Here is a 22,615-nt window from a genome sequence, read left to right on the forward strand (position 1 = left end):
TTTAATATTTTAGTGCGCAACCACTCCTTAAACGTTATAAAATCTAATAAGAATAGAGGGAGCGAATAAAGAACAGAGTCATACCTGCAATCACAATCAAGAACTTGTGAAATGAATGTGTTTTGCACTTATAAGAGCTCTTAACTATATGGATGCGAGTTTGGAAGGAAATGGTGCATAAAAGATTAAGAGAGGAAATTCAAAATATTTTTAGAGGGAGGAAAAGTCCAGTCGTAGAGGTAAACTACCGTCACACTAGGCATCTCAGCAGTTACGAGAAAAGGGAAAGGTTCCCCACGTCAAAGACACACATAAGGAGTAACCCTAAAATTGGCTTCCCAAGGAAAATCATCATCGACTGCATTCAATGCAACACATGTTTTCTCTCAAATGAAGTTTGTTTTCCCTTAATTGACGTTTGATTCCCCTCAGCTGACAAGGGTTTGATCTTTCTCAGTTGGCGTATGAATCACATCATTGACACCTTGAGACATATGTTAGACTTGCCTCATACATAAGGGACTCACCCTATATGCGAGGGGCTAGCCTTTTATTTGAGGGTCTCATCAAGACAAGGAGAGGAGAAACAAGACTAAATCATTGCGTCCTTTCTAAGCCTTCGTGCTTATGAGACTGTGTAATGGTATATATGTAAAGGGACCGTAAGAGGCGTCGTGGGAGGGGATGGGTGTAATGTATCGTCCAACACGACTTCCTGATCGCCCATTTATTAGTTCGAGCGTCCATCATTTGGATGAGACACCCATTCCTCAGATATGTTGCTTGTTTCTTAGATAACTCGCACAAAACGTGAGAATGTGGAAAGTGATATGTCCCTGTTTCACAATGGTGAAAAAAAAGATTAAGAGGAAAACTAACCATGCTCCTATAGATAATAGGAAATCAATTGCCCAATTCATACACTCTCTTGGAAGCGACCGTTACTTTCTAAAAACCAGAGACCCAGGCACAAGAGCTACTATAACTATCTCAATTCTAAGGTTGAGAAGATCCAATATCATTTTTACGCAAACACCACATAGAGGGCTTCTCACTTTCCCGCTTCTCACTTATCCGCATGAGATAACTCTAAATTAACCTAAGACAGTATTTAAAATTTTAAAAGTATATTCTAACTAAATATAATTATAGGACATAAAAATTACATAAATTATTTATGGAACCAATACTAAATAAAGAATTAAATTGAAGGAGTAAAACTCTAGTTAAGCCATGAATAAAAGAGGGTATAACCATTAAGAGACTTTACTAAAATAAATTAGGTTTAATTGCAATTTTGGTCCTCCTATTATTTTATTTTTTTTGGTTTTGGTCCCTCTATTTTAAAATCTAAAATTTTAGTCCATTTATTTTAGTTTTTTTGAGGATTTTGGTCCCTGTGTAAATCCGAAGGCAATTTTTAATAAAATGAAACTCAAATTGATGACATATTCAACCTAAATCTTAGATAAAATTAGTTTTTTTGAACACTTCATTGTTGAACTGATATTGACACATCATCAATGCGAGCGTCATTTCATTTAAAATTGCCTTCGAATTTGCAGGGGACCAAAATTCTCAAAAAACTAAAATATAGGGACTAAAATTTTGGATTTTAAAATAGAGGCACCAAGACACAAATAAAACAGATAATAGGGTACCAAAATTACATTTAAGTCAATAAATTAATAATTTTATGCTGATTTGAGTTTGAGGATACATAATTCGGTGATATTGAACCAAAATAAAATTCCCAGTCTTTCTCTCTGTGTAACATACTCTTTTCAGCGATTGCCGCCATTTCTTGTAAGTTAGTGTTCTTATTCTTATTCTCTTGTGTCTCAGTTTTAAGAGTTACATTAAAAAAAATGGGTTTTAAACTTTATTGGCTAAAACTGTTCGCCGTTTATGTCCGAGTATGAAAAATTAGGGTTAAGATCTAACGTTATTTCGATTACAAAAATCATGAAAATGAAATTGAGTTAGAAGTAGATAGAATATGCTCTTTGTTGATTATTTTTGTATATCACCAAATCCTTTCAAAATTAAAGTTGAAATTGCTTACCTTTAGGGTTTTTTTATACGATTGTGTTGAAATGGATTGTCCCTTTTGATTTCAGGGTAGAAAATGGAGTTTGTTTACAAAATGGTTGACATAGCTAAGAGAGCTTCAGACAACAATACAGTGATAAATGTTGGTTTGTTTTCGTCTTTTGCATTACTCGGACTGAGATCTTGGAATCAGCAAAATACCGTTGAAGCTTTAGAAGCTGAGAAGGAATCTCTAACCAAATCCAATAAGTCTATTAGAAAGACTCTCTGGGATTGGAAACAGCAGCTTTACGCTGAAGCCGCAACTGATTCGGCCCCGGTTCCTCTGGAAAGACTCCAAGCAATCTATGGAGAAGCCGTTCCTCCTCAACATTCTGCATTTGGTATTTCATTTTATCTATTTTCTTCGTATAGCATTAACCAATTATATGAGGCAATGTGAGTGTTAATATCATTTTTCTGTGACATATAGTGTTTGTTTAGATTAAATTATTTGATGTTATCTAGTTGCATAAGCTCATGAGACTGTTTCAGCTTATTTATATAAGTTCTGTAGGATAACTTATGAAACAACTTATAGTTTATCTGAAAACATTTTGACTTTATTTTATCTTTTGTTATGCAAATAACTTATAGATAAGCACTTCTAAGATAAACAGTTATGTTACAAGCGCTTAATGAAGTTGTTTATCCAAAGAAGACAAGTTTCCTGTGAGTTCCTTTGCTGTTCGGTGGGCTGTCCATCTTGTTATTTGGAAGGCAATTGTATGCCTCTATTTCAATCCTGTGGTTGGAATCGATGCGTATGAGAATCAATTTGCTTTAAATTTGATCAATTATATGAGAGGAAACCTAGTTTCACCGTCCCTGTTATGGTAATTATTTAGGAAAATATAGTCTTAGTGTCAAAATCCAATTTGGAAAAACAAAACACTTATAACAGCTGAGAAGTGCCTTGATGTAATTTTTGTTGTATTTTGCCATAGGATGTCTAAGCTGCCATATATATGTTGATTGTTATGAAGGTCATGTCATGTTGATAAGGTCTTGCTGTTGTTAGTGAACTTATTACCTACACAACTACCTTTTCATCTGAAATTTTCCAGTTGAGATAAATGCACTGATAAGGGAAATAGGAAATAGAGGGAGAAAGTGGGATTTGAGGTAAACAGTAGTTAACCAAGCTGTTAAATGTTAATTTTTTGAAAGAGAATGACAATATAATCGGCAAAATATCTATACAATCTATTAAAGATAAAAAAGGAGGAAAAAACTGAACAGACAACAATTAAACACCATATCTTCCGATCCTGTAAGTTATCTCTGTAAGAGAAAGTCCCTTCTAAACTCTGAAGTGATCAATATTACAACCTCACAGCCTTAGACACATTTAGTTTAACTGCTGGTGTGAATTTCTTTCACATGTTTGTTTTTGTGCTTAAAATATTATAACATATCTATCATGTAAAGCAGTAGTTAAGGTCTGATGCTGGTTAGTCAAGTTAGAGATGTATTATACTTATCAGTTGATTGAAAAATCCTCATTTTCTACCATATTGGATTGTATGCGCCATCATGTTTCTCTTACCTTCAATTACTGCTTTTGTGGTTTTTCCAGGAGATACTGCGAGCAAAGATGCAAATTTACCTGCTCCAACCAAAATGATGATCTGAGATCTGCAATGTTGTCACTTGTCAGGATTTTAGAAGTTTTTAGCGTCGGATGGCTGTTAATAAAATATTTTCTTAGAGAGCAGAAGCATGTAACCATAATTTGTTTTATTGGCAAATAAATGTAGAACTTGGAGTTGGAGAAATGACAAAAACACAATTTTAATTAGTGTTATGTCATATGTTTCTAACAATTTTGAAGAGCAGATAAAGACAGATAAAATTTGTTAGCTGAGAAGACACTGTCTTCAAATATTAGCCCATTAATTAAACTTGCCTTGGTGCAAATACGCAAGACACGACGAGCACAAAGTTGTTAGGTCATGTCATTTTTTATTTATATATGAATTACTTGATGTGGAAGAAATTTATGAGAAACAAAAGAAATGGTTTGTACTAACAGTGTTGCCATGTTTCGTAACTATCTGTCCTTCTATTCAGCTTACTTGCGACTTTTAGAAGGGTTTTTTTTAACAGATGCATTCAATGGAATTAAATTATATTATAGTGTCACTTTATAAATTTGTTTTTAAATATATTTTAAAATATCTATATGGCTATTTTATTAGATGCATGTATATAAATTATATTCTTAAAAAATAAATATACATTAAATCATAGTAATTTTAAGGCAATTTTGGAGAATAGCCAAACATGTGATGATGCATTAATACTTGTAGGATATTGGTTAGATTAAAAATAGACGAAGCAAAACATAATTTGTTTTTAAATTAAAACATTTAACTTAGAATCATATTGTATGTTTTTGGACTTACAATCATCAATAGTTTGAATGCATGAGATGAATGCATAAGATTGAGTGTATGTAATCTTAATATTGGTGTTGAAAGACGTGTTGATTGTGACCATAGGCTGCTTCATTCATTCAATGGAAAAGGTAACCATATGATCACACTTGTTTTAGCATCCATTTTGTTCTTGACATCCTCTGTTTTCAACCAAAATCACCAAATATCACAGTCTACTTCTTGCCCTCTGCTGCGGTTTAGTGTCTTGATTTACAACTTAATTGAAAGGTTCGTTAATAACTGGACCATTAATTCGTTTTTGAGCTACTTTAACTCAAATGGTAAAATAATGAAACATTTTGATATATTACAGCGTTGGTTCGAACCCACATTTTTATCTCATGTTTTTTTTTTCCTTTTGGATCAAATGTGGCTAATCAAAATTATGTGAAAAAGAATAATATTATACAATATTCACTGTAACTATTATTTTTTCTTGCTGGTGTTGCCATGTGCAAACATTTACCATTAACCTTTCGATCATTGGAGAAATATCTATGTCGGGTGCAACATACAAAACAATGGAGATTACTGGGACCACTGTTGAAAGTTTAACTGTATGTATACATAGGTTTTTCTTTTTCTCTATGCTAATTTTATCGCAAGTATACGATTTATGTAGTGTTGCATTGTAGATGGAAGAAAGGATGACACTATGCAACATGGTTGTAGAAGATGGAGGAAAAAATAGTATTGTTGCTGCTGACAGGACTGCATACAAGTAAGTACCTTGAGGTTTTTGGAATTAATTAGTGCCCTTTGTATTCTCAATTTCTTTAATTATGTCTTCTGTCGGTTATCAAGCTTGTAATATGTGTTTATGCTTGTGTTACTGTTCAATTTGATAAAAAAGAGTGAAATGCACTAGTTCTGTAATGCTTTAGATAGGGATGGCAACGGGTGCCCGCGGGTGCGGGTTTGGGTGGGTGCGGGTTTTATACTACCCAAACCCGCACCCGAAATTACCACCCGAACCCGAACCCAAACCCAAAAGCTATTCGGGTGACAAAATAACACCCACGCCCACATCCGTTGGGTTCGGGTTTTTTCACCCAAACCCAAACCCGCAACAAAATACATAAAATATATTTTTCCTACAATTTTCTTACAACTTTCCATAATATATATATATATATATATATATATATATATATATATATATATATATATATATATATATATATATATATATATGGGGACGATTTGATTTTAATGGATTGGATTGGTTTCTCTTTCCATGATCCTTAATTTTAAATTAACACAGAAAGAGAAACTAATCCAGTCCATTAAAATCAAATCTAATGGTCGTGATTCATTGTTCTCATTTCTCATAATAACCAAGTGTTCTCACTTGAGTCGTCCCCTATATATATATATATATATATATATATATATATATATATATATATATATATATATATATATATATATATATATATATATATATATATATATATATATATATATATATATATATATATATATATATATTCGGTTGTGATTTCGGGTTTCGGGCGCGGGTTTCACACTACTCAAACCCGCACCCGAACCCAAACCCAAACCCAATCAACTCGGGTTTTCACCCGTTGACTCGGGTTCGGGTGCGGGTGGGCCCCGCGGATTTGGGTCTGTTTACCATCCCTAGCTTTAGATAAGATCCTGAATCTGTTTATGCATATAAACTAACAAGTTTTGCCAATCATACTCTTGTTTCATTGGCAAGATAATGCAACTGTTAAAATTGACAGAGTATACATTGGATCATTCACCGGTGGAAATACCAAGACTTTATGGCTTCAGCAAAAGTTTACTTAGCTGGTGTATGTCAGCTATGATTTTCTTTCTCTTTCATGTTCTTTTTCACATGAAAACTGCATATAATTTACAATAGGAACTGGTCCACATTTGCATGTTTATAATAGTGTGTTAAAACATGGTTAACTTTATTGCTGGTATTTTCAACATTACACTCCTTACAACATTTTCAGGTTTGGATGGACATCTGCGTTAACAGGTTTTGTAACTAATCCGATAAAGTTCTTGTAGTGTGATATCATATGCAAAAAAGCAGTTTCTACTTTATATATAATAAGAAGAATACCAACTTATATGTTATAATAACATTGTATTTTAAGTCAACTGTTTTTCACACAAATTAGGGATTGGAAGCATAAATCATATTAGTAGTTTGCAACTCCTGTATACATGCATTCATGTGAAGATATGCAAGGGTTTCTGTTGAAATTCATGCCCAATAACATCAATATGTGTTTCCATTCAATTACTTTCGTTTTTTCAATTTATTATTAGAGTTTATGTGTCGTATCAATGTTGTGTCTGTGTCAGTATGAGTTCTTTAGAACAACAAAATGCTAGTCCAAAAATTCAACCAGCTTACCGAGATTCTCATTCTACAAAATGCTACTCATCATATACATATCTGCAGTGATAACTTAGACTGAGAATCTCAGTGACTCAGTCTACAACTATAAGAAAACCGAGAGAGATAAATACATGAATATAAATACATAATTATATTTTGTATGATATAATGTGTATAAGAGTTATGTGGAATTCCAATAATTTCATATAGGAATGACACAAAAGAACTAAAAAAGGAAATAATAAAGAAAATCACACTTTAGTCCTTTCCCATGATCCACCATGCATGCATGCAATGCTACCTCAGGCTGTCTTGTCAAAGAAGGCTGGAACTGTCGTCGGAAGAAGTTTGTCGGCGACTATTCTTGTTGGCCTTGGCCTTGGCTTTAGGGTCACCACCACATACTATGGAGCACTCAACACCACAGATATTACTAAAGCAAGAAAACAACCCGTTCCCTCCATCTGTATGCCTCCGCGAATGACGGCTAGATTTAGTTTTCGTCGTGTTTGTTGTTGGTAAGCTTGACATCTCACCATTGTCTATCACTGGAGGCAACTCCGTCCTCCACCTCTCTAATTTTGACCCCAACCCTTCAACACTCTCATCCAAACTCCACCCTCCCACTGTTGAATTGTCCTCATCGATCACTGGCTTCTTTGCCATTGCAGCCGCAACCTCTGACGGAGATGGTCCCAGCTCAGACTCTGTCATCATAACCGGCCTCATGTTAGCCAAGTTGGACCTCATCGGTGTCGCATATTCCATTCCACCATTCAACTTTCCAAACGGATGCATCGGGGTCCCCCTGTGCGAACCGCCAAATCCCATTGCAGGATTGAACTTCGAAACTGCCGGCGAATTCCTAAAATGTGGTGCCACCGCTGGGGAGTTTCGAAACTGAGGCATTGGGGAATTTCTGAACTGTGGCATAGGGGAATTCCTAACTTGCTGCATGGGAGTATTCTTATACTCCGGCATAGGCGAATTCCTAACGTGCTGCATAGGCGAATTCTTATACTCCGGCATAGGCGAATTCCTAACTTGCTGCATAGGCGTATTCCTATACTCCGGCATAGGCGAATTCCTAAACTGTGGCATTGGAGAATTCTTAAACTCCGGCATTGGCGAGTTTTTAAATTGTGGCTTAGGAGAGTCCTCATATTCCGGCATTGGCGAGTTTTTAAATTGTGGCTTAGGAGAGTCCTCATATTCTGGCATTGTCGGAGATCTCATATACTTAGGCTTTGGAGAGTTCTCGTATTCTGGCATAGTCGGAGATCTCATATACTTAGGCTTTGGAGAATTCTTATACTCCGGCTTCGGAGATTTATGAAACTGCGGTTTAGGAGAGTTCTTATACTCTGGCATTGGAGAGTTCTTAAATTGTGGCTTTGGAGAGTTCTTATATTCCGGCATAGTCGGGGATTTCATAAACTTCGGCTTCGGAGAGTTTTTAAACTCTACCATCGGAGATTTCGGATAGTGACGATTTGGCGTGGCCTTAACTTGATAGGTAAAGTTCTGTTTTTCATTGATATCAGTGTCTCTTGTAGCAGCTTCAGAAATAGTGTTAACAAACGAAACTTCCTTCTCGTTATCATCAATATCATTATCAATATCATCATGATGATAATGATCATGATGATTATCATTATCATTTTCATCATAGTTGCCGTGTTCGTCATGGCTAAACCGTGGTGGTGGCGGCGGTTCCACGTGTGTATCAGAAGGAGCAGAACTTGCTTTTCCATTTTTAACTATCCACGGAACAACCCCATCGCTGAGAACACTGCTAATGATAGAACTTTCCTCATCATGAGACGGCTTTTTCTTTTTATTTTTCTTCTTCTTCTTGTTCTTATTCACCTTATTTTCGCTAACTTCCGAACCAGAAATCGCAGAACTAGCTCTTTCCTTATTAATAATTGCACGTTGGTGACGCAAAACCGCTTCACATGCAATAACAGAACTCGTATCACTTTTCGTTCGTCGGAGTTCAGGCTTACCACCTCCACCACCTTTGTCACCACCGAAAACATGAGGACTAAGATGATTATGGCTATCATAAGCATCTTTTTCTCCCATCAAATGCCGATAACCAACCGCAGAAGCATTCAAAGTATACAACGGCATACTCCTCATGGAGCTATCCAAAACCGTTACACCGATATTAAGAATCCCCTGAGGCCTCCCGGAAGGCCGACGAACCTGAAGCGCGACAAACCGCATACCGAGCGGAGCACGGTCGTTATGAAAAGGCCTAGCCGGCGGAGGAATAAGGTTTCCTACGAGTACACGAACGGTCCCGACGTGGATATCTTTAAACCAATGCAAAGCATAAATCTCAATCATGATCGCTGATGTGTCGCTGTATAGAAATTCATCATCGACGCGGAAGACGAATTTGTCGTTCCATGTTGGATTGGTGTGGCCTTGTGTGTCCACACGTGTGGAAAGTTTTCTATCGGGATGAACCCATGCAACCGCGTAGGTTCGCATGTTTCTTCCCACGGAAGCCAAATCTTGTCCTGAGATGACATTTAGTTCCAGTAATTGAAACGGTGCCAATATTTGCGACATTGTTAACGATTATGATGAGAACGAGAACGATGAAAAGGAGAATGAGAATGATGAAAAGGAGAATGAGGATGTTGTTTATTTGAGTTTATAGGATCTGACGTATTTTTTGTAGAGTCTTTCGGAAGTTTTGGAGCGTTTGAGGGTTTTGATCCAGGAGAAGGTGAAAAGGGAGGATAAATGGAGGGGGGTGCGATGGGAGGGAGGAGGGGTGCCACTCGGAGTCGTCCGGGAGGTGGACGACGTAGGAGGGCGTGGCATGAAGAGGGGGGAGGGACTAAAGAAGAAGAAAGAAAATGACGAAAACATGGAAATAAGGTGTTTGCTGTCATTTTTTCGGTTCCGTCACTCTGTTACTCAAACGACACCCAATCATTTCATTATTTGGTTCCGGTTTTTTCGTTACCTCTTTGTCATTTTCTAATTATTTTTCCTTTTCTTTCTCTGTTGTTGGGATTTTGACAAACATTGTCGTTTCGTTCAACAATACTTTTAAGAAACAAAATTTCTGTTACGGATATAAATTTGAGAAATTATTTTTAATGAAACAATCATAAACCTATATTTTTTTAAATAATTAATAAAAATAGAAACAAAATTTTGATTTTTTTTAATTTTAATTTTTTTAATTGTATTTATGGAGTGATTGTGTTTATAAAGGAGAAAAAAAATTGTATTTATTGTTTAATTAATTAAAATTTTGTGATTGATTGAGTGTAAAAGAATTTCTTATATCTGTGTCTACCTAAGGTGGGAATAGGTTGGGCCGAGTTAGGCTTTGTCAAGTCTGAGTTTGAGCTGCTAAAAAATATTCAAAGCCTAAGTCTGGGCTGTAGTTTATCACAGGCTTATTTTTTGGCCTGAGTCGGACATTTTTGAAGACCTGATTGACCTATTAGCCTACTCAAAAGCCTATTTATTGTAAATAAGTCATTCCACTAGGGATGGCAATTTGACTCATCCCCAGTGGGTACCCACAAAAATATCCATATCAGGTAGGGTAAAACCCACAAAAATGGGTACGGACACGGGTAATTACCCATTTAAATATATGGGTATGGGTGCAGACACATGTACCTTACTATCCACCCCACCTCATACCCGCATTACATGTTTCTATAATGTTCATTTATATTATTATATAAAAAAATGCATGTTTCTACATTTTTTTAAAATATATCGCTATTAAATCATTACACATTTTTAATAAAAGTGTTTATTTGTTTCTCAACTCAACAATAATAAGCATAATTTTTTTAATATTTTTAAAAGGACTTAAATTATATGATATTTTGTAATTAAATGGTTTAATTTTACTATAAATGCAGGTAAACGAGTAATGGTATGGGCATTGAGGTACCCACAGGGTACGAGTATAAATATTGATACCCACGCGGGTTTGGGCTCGGGTACGAGAATTTTTTTTAACTACGGGTATGGAGACGGGTACTATAGTACCCTGCCCAAAGCCCATGCCATCCCTACATTCCACTCAACTTTATATAGACAACAAATTACATGATCATTGAGATTTTTTTTTTTTGATAATCAATGATGTATATTTATATATAAAGAACTGTACCAGGAAGATACAAAATGAATACAACACAAATGCAGTTATGCATTTTCCAGCCACCCCCCAACTAACTAGCCTACCATTACATAAAGTCTAATGGACAATGATTCCATTCATAGAAATTATAAAGCACTTTCTTCTTATTTCCTATAGCTAGCCACCACCAGGAGAATATTTTCACATTGTGGACTATTTCCTCGCTGTCACGAATCACATTCTCAAAGATTACGGCATTGAGATTTAATGTTTGTTTGAATTGGTTTATTTGAGTAAATTTTATGATACTATTTGTTTGAGAGAACTTATGGAAACAACTTATGACATTGTTCATAAGATTTTTGTTCATCTTGTTTTCATAATTTTTTCAAGATCACTAAGATTTATTTTTATATTCTAATTCAAAGTACAAAATGTAATATAATAATAATAAAATTATTCATATTGATTTAAATAGACTGACTTCATAGGTTTAAAAGGTTTTTTTATATGGCTTGTGGCCTAACATTTTTAGTTAAATAGGCTTATAAAAAAGCTTAAGCCTTTTCTATTTACATAAAAAGCCTGACCTAGCCTAGGCCTATGTAGGTTGAGTCGTAGACTTCTATTAATCGGCCTGATCTATTTTCACCTCTATGTCTACCTAAGAATTTTTCTATAAATCAAACATAAATTATGCAAGGTTGTGTTAGAGACGATACCTTCCTTTTTTAGAATAGTTATGTTTCCACTATGAAAATGAAAAGAAAAAGAAAACTATTATTCCTATAACATTTTCAGTTTATTACTTTATTCATCAGTAATAAATTAAATTTTGAGAAGATATCGAATGTAGAACCCTGTGAATAAGCGTGGGATACATTGGAGAGTAGTCATGCTGGATGAAGGTTTGTCTTAAAACTTTAAGGAGGCATACCAGGATTGAGACACAAACAAATTAAATAAAGACAAGTGGTTAAAAGACCAACTCATCACAGAAAAAGTTAATAAGAACCTTAACTTCAAGATTTGATAATGTTCCTATTGTCATTAGAAGCTAATAATTCAATGTTTTAAGTTTGTGTTCGACATAGTTGAATTAAGCTGAGTAGACTTAATTGTATTCGATATCAACGCAATTTCCAATGGATATGCTGGTATTCAAAGGTGAGAACTACGAGAGGTTGGTTGCGCAAATGAAAGTCATCTTCAGATTTCAAGTTGTGATTGAAATCGTGAATGATGGAGTACTGATATTGAAAGTAAATGCAGATGATGTTTTGAAAGAGGCGCACAAGGATCAAAAGAAGAAAGATGGAAAAATTCTATTATTGATTCATCAATGCGTGGATCCTAATGTGTTCGAGAAGATCATTAAAGATAAATCATCTAAAGGAGCGTAGGACAAGTTGAAGAACTTGTACGACGAAGATGATAAATTGAAAAGGGTGAAGCTGCAGATGCTGAGAAAATAGTTTGAGATAACATATACTATTCAAGATTAGTGTTACTCATGAACCAGATGAAGGCGTATGGTGAATCAATCGACGATTTGCAGAAGATTGAGAAAGTGTTAAGATCTCTAACTGTAAATTTTGATTACATTCTAGTATCTATTGAAGAGTCTAAGAACCTAGATGAGATGAAGTTGGAAGAACTTGAAGCTCCATTAGAGGCTCATGAGATGAGACTGAAGTAAAGGAACTCAGAAAGGGAGAAGGTGATTGAACAAATACTACAAGAAACATTCATCAAGAAGTCTAAAAAAGAAAAGGCGAAGCAAAGAAAGAAATTTGTTAATGATGAGAAGTCAAGCAAGAACTCAAAGAATCGTGATGATTCAACCAAGAAAGGCATGTGCAATAATTATTCGAGGAATAAAGTTGACATGAAAGAGGTGCAGTGCTACAATTGTCAAGGATTTAGCCATTACGCTCGAGACTATTAAAGAAAGAGGGAAGCAAGAGCAAAAGATAATGATGAAGTGCAATATGCACATGCTGGACATTGTGACTCGGATTATGAGCTACTCATCGTTAATACTTAGTCGAACAATGAGCAAGCCAATATGTGGTATCTGGATTTATGATGCAATAACCACATTATTGGTATTAAAAACTGGTTCACCAAGTTGGATGAATCAATTAAGAAACTAATCAAGTTTGCATATGGAAGGCATGTTACATCAGGTGGAAAAGGAAACATATTTGTGGTCAGAAAGGATGATCGAAAATCCAATATCACAAATGTGTTTATATGTATCTTCGATGACAAGTAACTTGATAAGCATAATCAATTACTTACAAAAAGGTACAACATGAAGCTAGAAAAAAATCAGATTAAAGTGTGTGATGGTGATGGAAGGATCATTCTAAAATCACCATTGGAAGACAACAAGACCTACCGCGGAAGAAGACAAGAACTGACCATGGCATCACATGTATGGTCGTCTAAATTTTAGAAGTTTAAGTATGCTCAACCTGAAGAAGATGGTGTATGGCCTACCTCAGGTGTAGGAACCAAGGTCAAATGTGTGAGAAATGTTGTAAAGCAAAGTAGGCTAGGAAAGCATTCAAGCATGACTTGCCCATGAGGTCGAAGGAAAAACTGGAGCTAGTTCACTTTGATGTGTGTGGCCCTTTTGAAGTTAGGTCGAATGGATGTGACTGCTATTTCCTAACTTTCAAAGGTGAATTTACTAGATATATGTGGATTTATTTGAATGAAAGGAAGAGTGAGGTATTCACACAATTCAAGAAGTTTAAATTGCATGTTGTCATACCCCAAAATTTGCCCTCCTTTTTTTCCATTTGGCTTATGTTAAAATCATATGCATACATGGTCATCAATTTATTTGAATATGTCATGCATTTAACATACCAATCGTCGCAATGTTTATAGCACAACCATCAGGTCAAGGTTCAATGATTTTGGTTTTTATCAGTTTAAACTGAATTTTCAAGACGGAATACTACTTGGTGATTATTCGGGTTTATTTATCATATTTACTTATGGTGCGAATCATATCTTCATTTGAGATTCATGGTTATCAGAAGGATTGGAATGATTATTGCTCAGTTCAGACGATTACTTGAATTCAAAGGAAAAAGTCAAAGATGGAAAATTCTAAGGAATACTTCATTCATGAAAAGTCATAATACAACACTTATTTCTTGAGATACAAGTAAATGTAATGGGTTACAAGGAAAAAGGATAAAAAAAAATACAATTTTTTGATATAGTTGACCTTTTGGTCAAATGGTTGACTTTTTAGTCAATTGTTGACTTTTGGCCAACTTTTGACCACTAACTCGATTTTTACTCTTGAATATTCTTAGACCTATTCTATAATTTTTAGATCAAGACATCTATCGTTTATCATAAAAAATCAATAAATTAAATGTTTATGCTACATGAAAAAATTCCAACAAAATGCCCTTCCATCAAGCCTCTTTTCCATGCATCTATCTTCATTTTTTGATATCAGTTCGAGCTCAATCTTCCACCGTAGTGTTCACCTTGCTACAAGAAAAAATATGCATCAAATAAAGGGAATATATTACAGATCAAAGCCATCCAAAAGTTGCTCGGTGCAACATCACCTACTCTAGGGGCTACCAAGCCAGGAAGGAAGTCCATTATAGTATTAGTTCAAATCATAAACAAGTCTAATGCTTACAACTTTTCATCCTAATTACTACCCTGTACAACCTCTACGTAAGAACCTCCTAAATATGATAAATCTCATCTCACTTCCAATCACCGCAGCGATGTCTAACAGCCTTGGTCCCAGTTACTGTATCAACGACCTTTCTCCTAATTGAAGATCACACTTAAAATAAACAAGTCACAACCTAGTGACGAGGGAAGATTACACTTCTAGTAAAATATACTTAGTCTTGCTTCACAGCTTCAACTAAGAACAAAACTTGATCTTGCTTAAAAGCTTTAATCAAGAACAACACTCAACTCTAAACATAGAAAACTTAAAGAGTGAGAATAAAAACTCAACTCAATACCAAAAGGCTTTTGAGTGATAATAGATGGATTGACAAATGGACAAGCAATACATAGTCTACCACGAGTATCAAAAGATACAAGGGTGACAAAGCACCTACACGGGAGACTCTCAAACATGCAACTTTTTGCTTCCCCTAATTTACAAAATCCTACAAGAGTCATATTACATTAGGTAAGGTCTTTTCTTTAAATACACCTCTCCAGTCCACGGGCTTCAAAATCTGTATCCAGATATTTTTTGATTCATAAGTTGATTGATGTACCAATTATGTAGATAAATCTCCTTAAATCTTGGAACACAAATATCAAGTTTCCTAAATTGTCTTAGCATCCAATTTTGGCCACTTGTACAGCTGGAGATACAAAAGATTGTTCCAAATTAAATCATCATGACCTGGGAAATAAACTAAGATATATCCAAAAGAAATATCACAGAATCAAATCAAATCAAATCAGTCAAGATTTAACAAACAGCCTGTGTTAATGTTCTGGTATAACATGTCACAACATTTGTCAGGACATCTTTTCTGAGTAACATGTTAGAACATCTTCCATAACATTTGTAGTAAACCATGTATTTAGCAAAATTGTGTCAATCCTAATACCATGGTACTAAAAATCTCTCTCTTTGGTTAATTTTGGCTAAAATAAACCATGAAACAGACTTACAGGAAGATGAATAAAACCACAGAGAAAAATGCATAAAGTATCAAACATAAAGAAATTACCTAAAAATAAGCTACATGTTGAACATGTAAGATTTGTACACGAGTAAGAAGATGAGTGATACTCCCCCTTAATCTATTGTACACGAGGAAGAAGATGCAAGACTCTCCCCCTAAAATATATAACCAATTGTCATCACAGAGAGACAAATCTCCCTCTCAAGAGGAAGAAAAACTTTTACTGAAAGCATAAGAGAACTAGTCTGAACATAACATTGAACCATCCTAGTTCAACATATTAGAAGAACATGCAGCAGAAGCAACGTACATAACTCATCACAAGACACAATTATGCCATGAATCAGACCTCATGACTTAAGACATACACAATCAGGATGTTATTACATCCTACACGATAATGTGCAGACACAACAAAGAACAGACTTAGCAGCAGACTCAAGACTTAAGCAGCACCAAAGAAAAGAAACACTCAAAAGAAATAGACTCAAGACTCAAATAGACAGACTCCCCCTAAATTGTTGGAATTCACAATTTAAAGATAAAACTTACACTGGACTCAGAGCACTTTTTCTCCCCCTTTTTAACCAAAAATTGACAACCAAGGAGCAAACAGAATAAACTATATGTCCAAAATAGAAGGGAACACTAAACTAAGGACATTTACCTATAGGAACAAACTAAGGGTTTTTAGAAAAAGAAACAACTAAAAAATATTACCTTTTTTTACCTTTTTTTTTTATAACAGATAACATTAGATAGCTATCCAACACTGCCTTCTGAGTCTATATCATTGACCCAAACCTTATCAGTATCTGAGTCTGAATCAAGTAATTGATCATGTTTTTTTAGAGACTTCATCTTAGATATTGATGTTTTCCCTGTTCTGGATGATCCAGTAGATGTTCCAACATTCATTATAGTGTTGGACACTCCGTTCTTTGAACCAGAACACATTTCCTTCTTGATTTTTAGCAAACAAACCTTCTTTGCATCAGTAAATAAGAAAACATACTCATGTTGAAACGCAACTATTGAGGATGTTGAGGTAGGAAGACTTTTTAAATACAAGGGAGGTTACTTAGATTGTAACGACACCTTGTTTGTAACCAACCTGAGTCAAGGATAAAGATCAACTGTAGTAACAATACACCACTCATCATGAGAGAGTGAGAGAGATAGGGATTCTTGTCCAACTTTCTCTTTTTCCAAGCCTTTGACTGTTGGAAAATGTTACAACATTTGAAATAACATTCTTTATGCCAAAAAAATTATTCCTTTGAGATTGCACATAACACTAGATGAGAGAATATGGTTGACACATCCGTCCAAATAATCATGACTATACTTTCTTAGTGGAACAATTCCAGAATTACCCCTCATTTTATAAATATAACTTGCACCTCAAGTTATGATGAATAATTCTTCTCAAGGCTTCTTCTCCATACCAAGTATAGAAATGCCAATACTTGCATGTAGTAAGACCTCTATTATAATGATAATAGAACCAATGACTTTGTTCTGTAAGCAGAAGAAGATCCTTGAACCTTGATAGCAGTATAATGTTACACTACTATGTCACGACGTCAAGTTTGACATAATACTCTCTAAGTAATTAACCCAAATTGAAATTACATCTTCTTTCAGGATAACCTAATCTTCAAGACATACTAGGATTCAATTAATTCTAATCCAAGAGATCACAATATCCTCCAATAATAAAATCTTCTTCAGACTTGGTAAATAGATTTCATACTCACAGACTTATAACTATTACATGTTTCATTTCTAAAACAACTGATGATCACAGACCAAAATAAACTCCAAACAATGAACTCCCTTTTTAAGATGCTGAGAGCTTCCTTATTTAGTGCCTTCTAGCCTTTTAGAATCTTCCACAATTTTGAGTAACAACCTGCTGAAATGATGTTCCAACATCTGGTTGAACATCAGTTTCTTTCAATGAATACATCACTGAATCTGGTCCTGATAACATCACCAAAAGAACCTCTCTCAATAGAGTAACTCAGAATCATACCTTGTTGTCAAAGATAAGAACCTTTAAAGACTTTACAGATAATTGATTTACTTTCTTATAGACCATGAAAGAAAATCATATAGATGTTTCTATCCACCAGGACACTTATCTTGCATTGAACTGATTTGATCCAAGAATAAATCCTAGACCTTCTGCAATACACTAATGTTGCAACTTCAGACGTGACATCTTGACTTCATCTTCCTTGATCATAAGTAAGAGAATAAACAACTAAATACTTGTGGTAAAAACAAATAGCAATTTCTCTTAAATCCTCTCAAGAGCTCCATATACCCCATCAGATATAAAGCATCCTTTTCTTTATGACAATACCTTCAAACTTCACATAGATGACTTATATTTAATACCAAAGTAATTAGTCCTTTGGTAGAAAGACAAACTATCATAAGCTTTAGAGAATTCACCATGAATTCTTCAATTCTTCAATGCCCTTCAAATTTTCTTTTGAAGACACCAACACACGAATAGTTGATAGAATGAAACTAAACATATCACCAAAAACACTTTTACTGCAGTTGAGTGTCTGGAACAGTTAGTGCCAAAATATCAAACATCTTAGTTGAATTTCTAAGAGAGGTATGAGAATAAGGCAAAAAAACCACCTTATATGAGTCATTAACCACTTCTTGGTTAACCAATGCTGAACTTGACCTTCGAGGAAGTCAAACAAAAAGACCTGTTAAAATCATACTTTCACATAAGACACGTCTTCAATCAAGCATCCACCTTTAGCATGAGTATACTGATGTCTAACACAATGTTGAAACATTAAGATTGACATCCTTGACCTTGCTTTCTTCTTGATGAAAACAACCTTTTGTCACTTTGAATTTTCCCTTTGTTAATAAGCAATGAAAACTTATCCTCCTTAAACTTCAAATCATCTTCCCTCCTAAAGAAACTCCCCCAACAGATCTGGATAGTCCTAACAGACTTGATCAAAATATCAAGCTTTAGGATTAAGAGTCACCTTGGAAAACATAGACACTTCTTCATTCTCTTAAGACATAAGATCAGAAGCTAATCACCTCCTACTTCTTCATGGTTGACAACTCCTTTTATTCTAGAAGCTTAGATCATAGAATAAAACTTTCAGCTCATAATGAGATAAATCTTCATAGCGTAAATCTTCATTTAAAGTCCATCTTCCAATTAAACCAGAATTACCTTGAAAACAATAATCAGGAAACCTTTCCTAATTAGGCCAAGACAAAGAAAACCTACACAGTTATCCTTGAGATAAGCAAGACATTCTGCTCCACATCAATCCAAGGTCTCCACACTCATATGAGTTCTTTGACATTAATAGATCTTTACTCCAGTTCCAACTTTTTCTTTCAACATCACAGTACATATGTTTTTGACATTTATTAATCCTCATATCTTAAAAGTGTTGCAGTTTTTTTTTTCTTTCATTTTGTTACTATAACAAATATTTCTTTATAAATATAACTAAACAATTATCCATTAAATCCTCTATATACTTGTGTATTACATAATCATAGTTTATTCTTCATCAAATTTATAAGAGATAAACTTAATTCATAACCATAGTTTTTATTTAGTGGCGGCAATGCATTATTTTAAGTGGAGGCAATATTTAAATATCCAATTACAGTAAGATAAGTAGTGGAGGCAACTGCTCCTGACTTACAAAGTTTAGATCTGTGTCCCTGTCCCCGAGTGCACTCGACTTTAAAATATGACCAAAAATAATACTTTGGTTCTAATTGATAAAAATTGTGATTGATTGATAAATTGATTGTTAATTAAATGATTAATGGTTAATGACTAATAATTTATAATTTATAGGTGATGGTTGATGATTAATAGTTGGTAAGTTAATTAAAATGATAGATAAAATTAACGGTTCAATTGAGATAAATGACTTAAAAAATATTTCTTAATTAATAATAAAATGTGCCTAAAATAATTAAAATTTATTAATGTAAATATATTTATATACTGTTATTAAATTAATTTTTATATGATTTATTATTATTTCAATTCTATATTTTATAAAAGAATAAATGTTTTACATCAAAGTATACGTACAATAGACAACTTGTAATACTTGAAAATAAATTCGATTGTCTTACAATACAAAAATATTCTTAATTTAGAATAAATTCATATCTAGTTAACATTTAAAATTAAATATAATAATAAAATATAAATTTACCATAAGCATATAATAAACACTAAGATAATCTTAATTATAATTATACTAATCCAAAAAAAATAATCAAAAATAAACCTATTGCCTAATGTTATTTGCATTTAATACATAATTATTTTATTTTAAAATAAAATAAAGTATAAAAAAATATGATAAATTATAAGTTATAAATTAAAATACTATTTAAAATAGTGTCTTGAAAATATAATATAAACTCATAAAATAAACTATAAATTCATAATAAAAAAGCATTATTAATTAAATTTTTTATTGTGATATAAATTTATAAATTATAAACTATAAACTTGAAAATATAACATGTCAAGCATAACTTATATCTTTTATATTTAAAGTGAATAGTGTATTATGGAAAAGACTATAATGTGCTTGTACCATTTGTTGATTTTAATTGTTTAATTTATATTATAAAAATAATTTAAATTTTAGCTTAATAATTATTATTTTTTAATCTAACTAAATGATTTTTTTTGGTTTTTAATTTTTATTTGGAATAAACTATAACATATTATATATGTTTAATATTTAAATTTTTATAATCAATTTTTACGCGAATCATCAACGTCTGTTAACTTATTTCATTCCGACGACACTTTTAATCAAAACACTTATCATTCTATAAGCCTATGTTTGGGAGTTTGGAGGGGAAGGGAGGGGAGGGTTTTGGAAAATAGGAGGAATTGGGTGAAAAGGATAAATAGATTTTGGGTAGGAGGGTTTTGGAGGTTATGAGTTTATTCATAACACCAAAAACCCCATAAAATGGGGGAACTCAAAAATTGTATTGAAGGAGGGTTTTGGAGGGTTTTGAAGGGTTTACATAAATTTTCGATATATCTTTTAGGTTGTTATACTATTTTGAAAATTAAAAATTTAGTAATGATAATAACTCTTTTATCATTCTAAACAAATTCATTTTTTCAAAAAATATTGAATATTTTCCTACATTTTTTTAAAATTTTGTTTTTGGAAGCCTTCCCCTCCCCTCCCCTCCCCTCCAAACTCCCAAACACAGCCTAAGAAAATGTATTATTGGTATGGAGATCTTAGGTGATTGTTGGTAACAGTGAAAGAAAAATTCAGGCCGTTGAGAAACAAATTGAGGGTTTGGAACAAGAAGTGTTTCAGATGGATTGATCTCAAGGTGGAGGTAGTTGTGTCGAAAAGGAGAGAATGTGATGAAGCAGATTTAGAAGATGCAGAGATTAATCTCAAGATTAATCTCAATATGCTGGCTGCGACAAGAAAAGAAGCGGTTGACAATTTATGGAAACAACTTCATCTTAAAGAGAGTTTAATGAAGCAAAAGTCAAGGCAAAAGTGGCTAAACGAGGGGGATCTAAACACCAGGTACTTTCATTCAATAATAAAGGGCAGATATAACTTCAGTACAAAACAGACAGGGGGAGTGCATTGAAGATGTTATAGGTATTAGGGTTGAAATACTCAAAGTGTTTAGAAGCAGATTTATGGAGGATTGTCTGGAAAGACCTATATGCCAAGGGTTGAGGTTCAACCATATTTCAGATAGGGAGAAGTTGCTTCTAGAGGCTGAATTTTCAAGCGATGAAATTAGAGCAGCGGTATGCGATTCAGACAGATTGCTTCCGGCCTATTTGTCTATTCGGTTGCTTATACAAAATTCTGGCAAAGTTGCTTGCTAATAGAATCAAAATAGTTTTGAAAGGGATTATTTCACCATCTTAGACAGCATTCGTACCAGGGAGACAAATTTTGGATGGTGTTTTGGCTTTGAATGAAATTATCGATCATGCTAGAAAAGAGAAGAAAGAATGCTTCATTTTTAGAGTAGACTTTCAACAAGCATATGACTGCGTCAATTGGAATTTCTTAAGGTCTATGTTACAGAAGTTTGGCTTTAGAGAATTATGGTGTAGATGGATGGAAGCTTGCATATTTAATAGTTCAATGTCAATATTCGTAAATAGGAGCCCAACTAAATATTTTTTTGGTGGAGAGGGGCCTGCAACAAGGAGACTCGTTATCGCCATTTTTGTTTACTTTGGTGGCCAAAGGACTAACAACATTAGTTCAAAAAGCAGCGGAGGGTGGAAGATATGAGGGTTATAAGGTGAATGAGGATTTGGAAATCAAGCTCCTTCAGTTCGCCGACGATACAATTATGGTGGGGAAGGGGAATTGGAATAATTTATGGAACATCAAGGCTATTTTTAGGGGATTTGAATTAGTATCGGGTCTCAATGTGAATTTCTTTAAAAGTAAAATTTACGGGGTGAACGTGGATGAGAATTTTATGGAAACTGCATCCCATTTTCTTTGCTGTTGCAAAGATTCTTTGCCTTTCAAATTTCTAGGGATACAGGTTGGTTGAAATCCTAGAAGATGCGATTCTTAGAATCCGGTGTTTGATAGTTTAAAGAAAAAATTGTCTTCCTGGAAAGCGAGGTTGTTATCAATTGGCGGGAGGGTAACACTGTTGAACTCGATTCTGTCAAGTATCCCAATTTACACTATGTCCTTCTACAAGGCACTAGTCAAGATAATAAAGGAGATAATCAAAATACAAAGAAGATTTCTTTGGTGTGGTAAGGAAGATAAAAGATGCATTAATTGGGTAAGTTGGAATA

At 34.0% G+C, this 22,615-nt stretch overlaps 2 protein-coding genes across 3 annotated transcripts; one reads left to right on the top strand and one right to left on the bottom strand.

Moving 5' to 3' along the window:
- Positions 1-1,687: 1,687 nt before the first annotated feature.
- Positions 1,688-3,889, top strand: LOC131625739 (uncharacterized). Of its 2 annotated transcripts, none has more exons than XM_058896578.1 (3): positions 1,688-1,806; positions 2,121-2,435; positions 3,671-3,889. In XM_058896578.1, exons 2-3 carry the CDS (start codon positions 2,129-2,131, stop codon positions 3,724-3,726), a joined length of 363 nt encoding a protein of 120 aa, XP_058752561.1. In that variant the 5' UTR covers positions 1,688-1,806; positions 2,121-2,128; the 3' UTR covers positions 3,727-3,889. The 2 variants fall into 2 exon arrangements, with proteins under 2 accessions (XP_058752561.1, XP_058752562.1); XM_058896579.1 differs by having other exon boundaries at positions 1,700-1,810.
- Positions 3,890-7,043: 3,154 nt separating this feature from the next.
- On the bottom strand, positions 7,044-9,796 carry LOC131625740 (uncharacterized). Its single transcript, XM_058896580.1, has one exon. The coding sequence runs from the start codon at positions 9,496-9,498 to the stop codon at positions 7,231-7,233; it is 2,268 nt and encodes a 755-aa protein (XP_058752563.1). The 5' UTR covers positions 9,499-9,796; the 3' UTR covers positions 7,044-7,230.
- Positions 9,797-22,615: the final 12,819 nt, after the last annotated feature.

Source organism: Vicia villosa, unplaced genomic scaffold, assembly GCF_029867415.1.
Source record: "Vicia villosa cultivar HV-30 ecotype Madison, WI unplaced genomic scaffold, Vvil1.0 ctg.000236F_1_1_1, whole genome shotgun sequence".
Classification (NCBI taxonomy): Eukaryota; Viridiplantae; Streptophyta; class Magnoliopsida; order Fabales; family Fabaceae; genus Vicia; species Vicia villosa.

Bases quoted from the DNA above. Each gene is read 5' to 3' on its own strand.
- LOC131625739 (XM_058896578.1), top strand. From the start codon at position 2,129: ATGGAGTTTGTTTACAAAATGGTTGACATAGCTAAGAGAGCTTCAGAC. The intron at 2,436-3,670 runs GTATTTCATTTT...TGGTTTTTCCAG, and splicing joins TCCTCAACATTCTGCATTTG to GAGATACTGCGAGCAAAGAT.
- LOC131625740 (XM_058896580.1), bottom strand. From the start codon at position 9,498: ATGTCGCAAATATTGGCACCGTTTCAATTACTGGAACTAAATGTCATC.